Genomic DNA, 11,007 nt, shown 5'->3' on the forward strand with positions numbered 1-11,007 from the left:
GGGGGAGTTACGGTGGGTGGTGGCCAAGCTCGGGGCTTGCGGGTTAGGGGTGCCGTGAGGGGGGAGGATTGCGGTTTGGTGGCGGGGCACGCCAGGGTTGAAGGTTCGGGTTCGGGAGTGGTGCCGGTGCTGGTGTCTCTGGTTGTTGCTATGGTTGAGGGACCCGAGGGGGAGGAGTTGGGTTTACGGGTTGATCCAAAGCGGCGGAGGGGGCCGGGGGGTGAGGTGGTGAGTGAGGGGAGGGGGATGCAGGTGGAAACAGTTCATAACAATATGGTGGGACCTGGGGACCAGGCCCGCCGCTCTCGATGAGTACTTTATTCTGGAACTGCCGTGGCTTGGGTAATCCACGGACGGTTCAGGAGGTGGTGGACTTAGTGTCCAAGAAGAAGGCCGAGTTCATTTTTTTGATGGAAACAATGGTAGATAGGAGTCATGCTGAGAGGCTCCGTGTAAAACTGGTATTTGAGGGGTGTTTTGCGATTGATAGTGATGGTCAGAGGGGTGGAATGTGTTTTTTATGGGCAAAGAATAATGGTACACGTTTGATTAAGTATTCGCACAACCACATTGATTTGGAGGTGTCATTGCCAGATAAGCCTCTTTGGAGATTAACATGTTATTATGGGTATCCACAGAGGGACAGGAGGAGGGCTGCATGGGATTTTCAAAGATTTCTCAAGGGGGTTTATGATCTTCCTTGGGTGGTTTTGGGGGACTTCAATGATTTGTTGATGCAGTCAGATAAGAGGGGTAGGTTGTCACATCCTGTTGGTTTGATTGAGGGGTTCGGTGAAGCATTGGAAGACTGTGGTTTGATGACATTGCCCATGATTGGATACCCTTACACGTGGGAGCGTGGAAAAGGGACTGCTTGCTAGGTTGAGGAGCGCTTGGATAGGGTGGTGGCGAATATGGACTGGCTACAGGAGTATGATAGGGCGAGGTTTTTTAATATTCGAACTGACTCGTCAGATCATACAGCGCTCTTTCTGGATATAGTTGGGGTGGTACATGTGCCGAGGTCCCGGGGTTTCCAGTTCGAGAATGCATGGCTCCTGGATGGTGGTTACAGGGAAGTGGTGGAGAGGGAGTGGGCTAGTACCCCGGGTTTGACGTTGCAGGCTAGACTTGGTGTATGTGGTCGGGGTCTGAGGAGGTGGGGTGGTGATCGGCATCATAAGTATGGAAAACGGATAGAGGGTATCAAGAAGGAGATGAATGGCTTGCGGGGTAGCCGTGACCCTGTTTCTTTGGCTCGGTTTAGGTAGCTTGATGAGCAGTTGGGTGTTGTTCTAGCCTAGGAGGAGGCATTCTGGAGGCAGCGTGCTAAGCAGCACTGGCTCTAGGGGACTGACAAGAATACTAAGTTTTTCCACAAGTATGCTTCGTACCGGAAGAAAAAGAATGTGATCCAGAGGCTTAAAGATGATGGTGGTGTTTGGAGGGAGGGTAGTGCTTTGGACCGGTGGTTACCAGTTATTATAAGCAAATCTTTGCTTCGGGCGGGAGTCCAAGGGTTTTCAATGTGGATACCATGCGGTCTTGTATAACCAGGGAACAAAATGATGATTTGTTATGACCCTTTGAGCCGGATGAGGTACGGAGTGCTTTATTTTCTATGGGAAAGGATAAATCACCGGGACCGGATGGCATGAACCCAGGCTTCTATTAGTCCTTCTGGGATGTTATTGGTAAGGATGTTTCTGATTTTGTGTTTCATTGCTTATTTGAGAAGTCTTTTCCTGCTAATTTGAATGATGCCAATATTGTATTGATACCCAAAAAATGCTCCCCTGTATCTGTGTCTGACTTAAGACCAATAGCTTTATGTAATGTGCTGTATAAGATAATTGCTAACCGGATGAAACCGTTTCTTGAGGGTATGATTTCTGTTTCTCAAAGTGCCTTTTTACCTGGAAGGCTGATCTCAGATAATATACTAATTGCGTCTGAGGTGGGTCATTATTTGAGGAGGAAACAGTTGGGGCAGGTTGGTTGGGCGGTCTTAAAGCTTGATATGGCGAAAGATTATGATAGGATGGAATGGCCTTTTGTGCGGCAGATGATGACTGGTTTGGGTTTTGATGACAGATGGGTCCAGTTGGTAATGATGTGTGTGCAGACAGTGCGGTACAGGGTGCTAGTCAGTGGGAAACCTTCTAAGGAAATAGTGCCCACGAGGGGGCTCAGGAAAGGAGACCCTTTGTCTCCTTATCTGTTTATAATTTGTGCCGAGGGTTTATCGTTGTTGTTGCAGGACTCACAGGCTAAAGGGCTATTACATGGTTGTAGAGTGGCCAGGGGGGCACCATCTATCTCACACTTGTTTTTTGCAGATGACAGTTTGCTTTTCTTTAAGGCTAACTTGCAGGAGGCATTGGAGGTGAGGAAATGTCTGGGAATTTATGAGTCTTTCTCGGGTCAGGCAGTTAATTTCCAGAAATCAAGTATTACGTTTAGCCGTGATACAATTGTGGAGGATAGGGACCTGGTCGCGAATGCTTTGGGGGTGGCCCAAGCTGATGATTTCGGCAAGTACCTTGGTTTGCCTTCTGTTGTAGGCCGGAATAGGAGAGCGGTTTTCGCATATGTTGAGCAGAAGTTGAGGCAGAGGTTTGGTTCATGGAACAAGAGACTGTTATCCAAGGCAGGGAAGGAGGTGCTTCTGAAGAGTGTGGCTCAGGCGATGCCTACCTATATACAATGAGCATTTATTTACTCCCTTTTACTTTGTGTAATGCTCTAGAAAGATTGATGAATAGGTACTGGTGGGGACAAAAAGGCTCACAGGGTAGCATTCACTGGATGTCCTGGGACCGAATGTGCGTGCCTAAGAAGTTTGGAGGTATGGGTTTTAAGCGCCTGCATGAGTTCAATATCGCACTTTTAGCTAAGCAGGGGTGGTGGTTATTAACCAGTCCTGGGTCCCTTGTGGCTCAGGTATTTAAGGCCAGGCATTATCCTACATCTACGTTTTTTGAAGCTACAATGGGTGGTAACCCGAGTTATGCTTGGAGGAGTATTTTCGCAGGTCAGGCATTGCTAAAATCAGGATGCAGGCGAAGAATTGGCAATGGCAGGACCACAAGGGTTTTGTTTCATCCTTAACTACCTGATGCTAATGATCCCTATGTGGCCTCTAATCACCCGGGTTTGAATCAGGATCTACTGGTTTCAGACTTGATTGATAATACCACCAATGGGTGGACTGATGATCTTATTCAGCATCTGTTTGCCCCACGCGATGTGCTGCTCATTAAACAACTTCCTGTTAGTATGGAGTGTGATGATGTATGGTTTTGGGGCAGGGGTTTGAGAGGTTGCTACTCGGTTAAGGATGGTTACAGGAGGTTGGGAGAAGTTAATGGACCTTGTTTGCCTGTGTGGGGTAATCTATGGAAATTACAGGTCCCTCCGAAATGGAAGAACTTTCTGTGGAGAGCTCTGTCTGACAACTTGCCAACTCTCAACAATTTGATTAATAGAAGGGTTGAGTTGGTTAATATTTACCCAGCTTGTGGATTGGAGGAGGAGAATGATATGCATATTTTATGTTCTTGTTTTTTTGCTACACGTGTATGGAACATATCTCAACTGCTTATTCCTTCTTTTAACGGCAGGAGTTTTGGTCAATGGACGGAGCTATGGCTTGGCACCTCGGCCACTTACAATTCAGAAGCACAGGGGAGGATTTGTGGTTTGTTATATGATATTTGGACTGCCAGGAATGAGGCGGTTTGGGATGGTCGTTTGCCGGTGCCGTTTGTGGTGGTTCAGCGGTTCACGACTAGGTGGGATTCTTGGATTGCAAGCGAGCATCACCGCAGCATCACTCGTGTATCACATGCGCCCCAAGGGCCGAGTTCGGCTTTGGATGGTGGCGTGATTTGTCGTGTAGATGCGGGCTTCCATGGATCGAATCATGCTCCAGCTTTTGGTTTTGTTGTACAGGAGGTCGATGGAACCTTTGTGGCGGCAGGGAATGGACTTCTTATTTGCCCGTATGACCCCCTCTTGGCGGAAGCTTTAGCTTTGTGTGAGGCATTATCGTGGCTAAGGAATAATGGCTTCTCAATGGTCTCAGTTTACACGGATAGCTTGGTTTTGGTTTCTAGTCTTACGCATGCTAGTTCCTTTCGTACTTATCTTGGTTATGTTTTTGCTTTCTTGTAATCATTTGCTTTCCACTATGACTAGATCAGTAGTAAATCATGTTCGTAGGGATGCTTTACAGGCTGCCCACGTTATGGCAAAGCATGTAACTGCCTCTTTGGCACGAACACAATGGAGGGATGTTCCTCCTCCTTTTCTTGAGCCTGGTATGGCTAATGCATTATGAGTTGTTGGCTTTAAAAGTATATATAATTATATGTACGTCAAACATCTTGTGCTCAAATGGCGCTTCTGTGACTCCCCTTGGGGGAAGCTCATAGGATAGAACACATACTATATTGTAATAGAGTCAATAGTATTCAAAAAAAAAATAGTTATATTCGCAAGATAACTAGGGAATGTTACTATTCAAATTCGAGCCGAAACGGAACTTTTAAACCGAACCGAACTAAAATTTGAAATTGAATGGTTTCATTTTTTCGAAACCGAAATTACTTTCTTTCGCCGTTACCGTTAACAGCGTTTGTCTTCAAAAGTCTATGTTCATAATTACTGAACTCTATGTTCATAATTTTTGAACTCCATATTCACAATTATTGAACTCTATATTCATAATTATAGAACTCTATGTTCATAATTATAGAACTCTATGTTCATAATTATAGAACTCTATGTTCATAATTTTTGAACTTTTAGAAGTCTATGTTCACAATTACTGAACTCTATGTTCGTAATTTTTGAACTCCATATTCACAATTATTGAACTCTATATTCACAATTACAGAACTCTATATTTATAATTATAAAACTCTATGTTCATAATTTTTGAACTCTATGTTAATAATTTTTGAACTCTATATTCACAACTGCAGAACTCTATATTCACAATTTTTTATGTCGCTGAATTCTTTTGACAATTTTTTTTTAAAAAAATCTGATTGGTGGAGGAAAATGGTGTCACCGTGACCGCTAACGGCACCTTTATTCCAAAATTGCCAAAAAGCTTCGTAGTGAAACTGTGTCCACCTTATAAGGTGGACAAGGTTCCACGACATAACAATTGTGCCATTGCCCTTTTAAAAAAATGATTACCATAAAAATGGTACTTTACACATAAATATCCAACTTTTTAAATCTGTATAATTTTATCTCTCTTTCTTGTTTTTTTGCACAAAAAAGGTCATCACCACAGTTTATTCACGAATTATTTCCAGCAATGGTCCTCCGACTATTGTGATTTTTCAAAATTGGTCATCAACTTTTAATTTGGACGAAAAATACACTTGACTTTCTAATTTGTTCCTACAATTGTCCTTATGTTATTCATCCGTCTCTTATCCGTTAGTTTAGGGGGCAAAATGATCTTTTCATTATCTTGCTTTCTTCTTTCTCATTTTCCACTTAGACGCAAGTATATTTGACGCAGAGAAGATTTTAGCAGTGTTGCAAAAATTGCGGCTAGGCGCTAGGCGGCCCCCGGCCGCCGCGAGGAATGTCGGAATCGACCTCCTCCACGGCCGGCCGGCTAGGTTGTCTAGGCGGCCGCCTAGACCGCCTAGCCGGCCGGTTCGATCGATTTTTTTTTTTTTTTTTTTTTTTTAAGGTTTAGGGTTTAAAACTTTGTCGAGGCATATCTTTTGACTCGGTTGTCTGTTTTGGATAAATTTTTTTTTCAAATCGCGTATTTTTTCGAGATCTATACACCGCAAACAACCGAGAAGGCGATTTTTTCCCACTAATTTCTCAAAAAAAAAAAACTTCTTTAGCTCTTAATTTTAGTTTTTTATGTATTTAGACGGTTTAAACAATCTTGCGAACAATTTTATAACCACTTACATAAATAGTTTGTAAGAAATAACTATGGGAACCTTATGTTTCATAAGTGAATTTTGATAATTTTTAATTTTTAATTTTTAATTTTTTTATTAAAAAAATAAAAAATAATAAAAAACAAATAAAAAATAAAATAAAAAAATCGGCGGCTATGCACCCCCTCGGTGTCTAGGGGGCGCCCCCACGACGCCTAGGAGGCGCCCCCACGACATCTAGGGGGCGCCTAACGTGTTTTGCAACATTGGATGTTAGTACTAAATATATATATTACGTACCGTACTTACTAGTATATATGTATTGGTATATGTTAAACCTACAAATGAATTAAGGAAATTAAGGAATGCATGTGTATGTGCGTGGAATGTGGAAAAGAAAACAATCGTGATTAATGCATGCATGTAATTAGTGAAGAAACGTGAGGTGTGAAAGAAATGGAAAATGCATGCATGAAAAAGTGTGCGTGAGTTGTGGAAGAAATGGAATAAAGCATGCTTTCTGGAATATATGTGGAACGTGTACGCATGTGTGCTGTACGTGGATGTATAAGGCATGAAATTAGGAAATTAAATTGCCTAATTTCATGGTGACATTTGCTATAAATTGAGATTCATGTAATGAAAAAATTGAATTTTTCAAAATTAGGAAAAGAGCAATGTCATTTTGGAAGGTGCTACAAATTAGTATTTGAAATACTCTAAAAGGAGAACTTTAGATAGGAAAGGATTGGTGTACTATCAGGAGAATTTAGCTCTACTTTATTCAGTACAAGTTGTGTTAAAATTCAGGTTGGTTACAATTTGTTTAATTGGTAGAATTAGTTCAAATTGTATTGTATAATTTTTCATAGAGTTGTTTTTATACGGTCAATGTATAAATAGGTGGTAGACCAAGTTTTGTAATTCATTGAGCCTTGTAATTGTAAAAACCGCGGGTTGATCTTTAGTGAAAAAGTTTTGGGCGTGGCCTCGCAGATTAAGAGGTGTTCTCCAACTACGTTAAAAAATTCAGCTGTGTACTTAATTTGGCGCTTCATATATTTTTACATATTGTGTTACATATCTGCATTACATAATTTCAATTGGTATCAGAGCAGTGTCACTCAATTTGCTAGCGAGATCCTAGGGATACTCGAGTATTGTTTTGCACAATGGAAGAGGGTTCCTCATTTACAAGACCACCGTTGTTGAAAGGAGTAAGCGACTATGCCTATTGGAAGGCTAGGATGTAAGCCTTTATAAAATCGTTGGATGAAGAATGTTGGGATGCAGTGGAAAATGTGTGGACCCCACCAACGATGATGGATGTAGATGAAGAGAAGAAAAAACCACTGGCCCAATGGACACATGATGAGAAGAAGCAAGCATCATCAAACAATAGAGCTATGAATGTGATTCACAGTGTGTAACACCCCACTTTTCTAACTCTTAAGTACATCTCTAAACAGTCATTAACATAAACTAAGCAGCGGAAAACTAGAAGATAAGTAGTGGGAGGGTCACCGCCACAACCACCACTCTTTGGGGATTGCACAGGCTAAAAGGGGTAAAACTAGAAATAAGATTAAGTCCGGGTATTAAAAATAAATACTGGAAACTTAAGGGGGAAAAACGTCACCCCAAATAGTCTACATCAATCCTCAAACATAAAGTCGATAAAACTAAAATCCATACATAAGATCAAAGGTACTAGAGTTTAGATATCTTTATCTACGAGACTAATCTAACTCGACTTCTTCACACAGCTAGGCCCACCTGAAAGGGGTTTTGCAAGCAACACATAGACAAATAGGAAAACACCCGTTAGCACGAAGCTAAGTATAACCACACTCAACCCTGTAAAGCATTCTAGCATATACTTTGAAAACATTTGATATCTTTATAACAATAAGCTAATCTCAAATCATCTTAAGATTTATCACATTCTTTCTAGATGCATGCACCCTATAATATCAGCTGGCATGCTCATGTATGTACAAGACTGTTCACATAGATTCAACAGCTTATAAACTTCTTAAGTAACTTAACAAGCAATTCATGCTTACGGATTTAATCATGTTAAAAGACCATATAACAGGTAATTACATGCTTTCACATTCTTATCTTATACCTTGATAAGTAGAGCTTCTACTACAACACGATAATCTTGCTCAAAGGAATATCTTAAGTCAAACTTCTCGTTATACAATCTCTTACGATGCTCTATTCGCATGCAATCACGTATAACATTATGATCATACTTCTTATGCAATCTAGTGCAACATTATATTCATACTCATGTGCAATCTCGTGCAATTATATAATCATACTCTTATGCAATCTAGTGCAACAATATACTCATACTCATACTCATATGCAATCTAGTGCAATAATATACTCGTACTCATATGCAATCTCGTGCAACAATATAATCATACTCTTATGCAATCTAGTGCAACAATAATATACTCGTACTCATTAGCAATCTCGTGCAACAATATAATCATACTCTTATGCAATCTAGTGCAACAATATACTCATACTCATATGCAATCTAGTGCAATAATATAATCATACTCTTATGCAATCTAGTGCAACAATATACTCATACTCATATGCAATCTAGTGCAATAATATACTCATACACTCTTATGCAATCTAGTGCAACAATATACTCATACTCATATGCATTCTAGTGCAATAATATACTCTTACACTCTTTTATAAATTAGAGTACTTTCTTTGGAGGTCTCTTTGTTACTTTCTCGAGTCTCTCTTGACTCTCTTTCTTTCTCTCGAGTCTTTATTGACTCACTTTCTTGAGTCTCTGTTGAATCTCTTTCTTTCTCTTATACTCGTAGACGGCTTAGGGTTTCACAGAAGTGTGAATTACCCCATCGGGAACGGCATAATTTCCGACCCAATATCTCCTACCGTCTACGGAACCAATCTCGTGGCTCAACTCTGTTGTAACACCCCGTGTTACGATCCCTAAAACCAATTAATCATTTAACCAATTACCCAAAAGAAAGAATTAAATCACAATAATTAATTAGGAGAGGCCCACCATAGTCCATGGGCCCTTATCCCTAAGCCCAATCCTTAGTCCTAAAAGGAATAGAGTTAGCAAACCTATAGTAATTAGGCCCTAAGTAATACTCTTAGATATATAAATAGGGAACATAAGGAGGCACCTAGAACTCCCACCACAACAATCTCTCACCACACCAAGAATTCCAAGAATTCCCCTAGGAGAAATCAAGAAAGAAGAAAGCTTAAAGAAAGACCCTTCATAGCCAAGGAATTAATTAAGGCTAAGAGGTAACCCATGTCTCAACAAAACCTATTTTCATAGCTATGATTCCCCTCTTAGGATTTCCCCATATTATTGTGTATTGATGATTTGTGATATTATTATTGATGATTGGTGAGATGATTCCATGGGTGATCTTGATGATGAGAGGTTCTTGATAATTATGGTGTTCTTGATGATTATATGACATTCTTGATGATTATATGATGTTCTTGATGATTGTAGGATATTCTTGATGTTTATGTGATATTCTTACCGAATCTTGATATTAGAAGATGAATTGTGTCCTTGTTGATTTAAAAGTAATTAGAACCCTAGGTTGTATCGTATGATATTATTCTTGGTGTATTGGGTGGGAAATCGCATGTTTGGGTGTTAATTATGTTTAGAAAAGCATGATAGGTTATGTGCCGTATGTTCCCCGCTTTGATCCGTAATTGTCTACATGTTGTTGTCAATTATGTTTAAAAGTGTCTAAGCATGGTTCCGGGTTCCACAAAGGTTCCCGGGGCGTTTTTGGTGATGAAAGAGTCAGTGGGGGGTAGGGGACCCGCCACCTACCCACGGCTAAAGATGGCGTCGCCGGCAGCGGGCAGCTGCCCGCCGGGTACCCGATGCCCGAGAAGGCTGCCGCCGGCGAGTGAACTCTCACCCACCGGCTACCCGCTGGTTGGTACCCCACCCTTGGGATTTTGGCTTCCCCGTTTGATGTTCCCCCGACCCCAGTGGTGTCCCAACGGACTCCGTCTATCGTGCCTATGTCTAGTTTGATATTTCGGGTACCGTTCGTAGGTTGTATGAGTCTTATATATTGCATGCTAGTTGAATTGGTATCCCGTTGACCTAGGTGAAAGAAGTATGTACCCCTTAGGACTATTCTTAGTATGTGAAGGATCACGCGTAGGTTTTGTTATACGTTTTCCCCCCCTTCCCAATGTGTTAATGTGGGTTGCATGTGCTTGCTATGTGTTATGTGTGCATGATACCCCAATCCGGTTGCGATCGGAATGGTTATTCCTGAGCTGCGGTTCAGAAGCTGGCTGCGGTCAGATTTACACTCTCGGGCTACGGTCCACCGTTTGGTTGCGATCAAACGTTTCTACATGAGCTGCGGTTCATATTTCCTGGCTGCGGTCAGATGACATACTCTTGGACTGCGGTCCACTGTTTGGTTGCGATCAAACTATGATGAGCTGCGGTTCATCGGTCGGTTGCGATCGACCCCTCCGTGTTGCGATACGGGGCAGGGTGCTACGGGGCCGTGTCAGAGCTATATGCGCTGACCCTCATGTATGGGCATGCGATTGGTCCTGTGGCGCCAACAAAGTGTGCTATGTGATGAAATATGGATGAGTTGTTGTTACGAGTGTCTTGGGGATGTGACTCTGGGATTTATACTGGGAATCGTATATGTTGGGTTATGATTATTAATTGTGCTTATCTTTACCTGTATTGCTTGTTGTAAACTGTATATGCTTGCTATGACTGTTGTCTGTGCTTAGCTCTATCTGTCGAGTCTATCCCTGTTTTAAAAGCTAGAGTCTCGTAGGATATATCTTCATGCTTCAAAATGGTTTTCGTATATCTATATATATGTCTATATGTATTGTATTTCAACGCGTTGGAGTGGGTTACCAGCATCTCTCGCTGAACAGATATATTTGGCTTTCAGGCACAGAAGAGTAGATCACTGGAGCGCGCTAGAAGCTTGGGGCATAGCTTAGATAGTTTTCCCTTTTGGCCTGCGTGCCATGATTTTGTATTGATACT

At 41.5% G+C, this 11,007-nt stretch overlaps 2 protein-coding genes across 2 annotated transcripts; both read left to right on the forward strand.

Annotated features, from left to right (window-relative positions):
• The first annotated feature begins 914 nt into the window (after nucleotides 1–914).
• Nucleotides 915–2,710, forward strand: LOC109162341. Its single transcript, XM_019311063.1, has 2 exons — nucleotides 915–1,247; nucleotides 1,739–2,710. The coding sequence occupies exons 1-2, from the start codon at nucleotides 915–917 to the stop codon at nucleotides 2,708–2,710; spliced, it is 1,305 nt and encodes a 434-aa protein (XP_019166608.1).
• Nucleotides 2,711–2,850: 140 nt separating this feature from the next.
• LOC109162342 lies at nucleotides 2,851–4,176 on the forward strand. The gene is made up of 2 exons (XM_019311064.1): nucleotides 2,851–2,943; nucleotides 3,166–4,176. Exons 1-2 carry the CDS (start codon nucleotides 2,851–2,853, stop codon nucleotides 4,174–4,176), a joined length of 1,104 nt encoding a protein of 367 aa, XP_019166609.1.
• The last annotated feature ends 6,831 nt before the right edge of the window (nucleotides 4,177–11,007 follow it).

This window comes from Ipomoea nil, unplaced genomic scaffold (assembly GCF_001879475.1).
Source record: "Ipomoea nil cultivar Tokyo-kokei standard unplaced genomic scaffold, Asagao_1.1 scaffold2939, whole genome shotgun sequence".
In the NCBI taxonomy this organism is placed as follows: domain Eukaryota; kingdom Viridiplantae; phylum Streptophyta; class Magnoliopsida; order Solanales; family Convolvulaceae; genus Ipomoea; species Ipomoea nil.

Bases quoted from the DNA above. Each gene is read 5' to 3' on its own strand.
- LOC109162341 (XM_019311063.1), top strand. From the start codon at position 915: ATGGACTGGCTACAGGAGTATGATAGGGCGAGGTTTTTTAATATTCGA. The intron at 1,248-1,738 runs GTTTCTTTGGCT...TTATTTGAGAAG, and splicing joins TGCGGGGTAGCCGTGACCCT to TCTTTTCCTGCTAATTTGAA.
- LOC109162342 (XM_019311064.1), top strand. From the start codon at position 2,851: ATGGGTTTTAAGCGCCTGCATGAGTTCAATATCGCACTTTTAGCTAAG. The intron at 2,944-3,165 runs GTATTTAAGGCC...GGTTTGAATCAG, and splicing joins CTGGGTCCCTTGTGGCTCAG to GATCTACTGGTTTCAGACTT.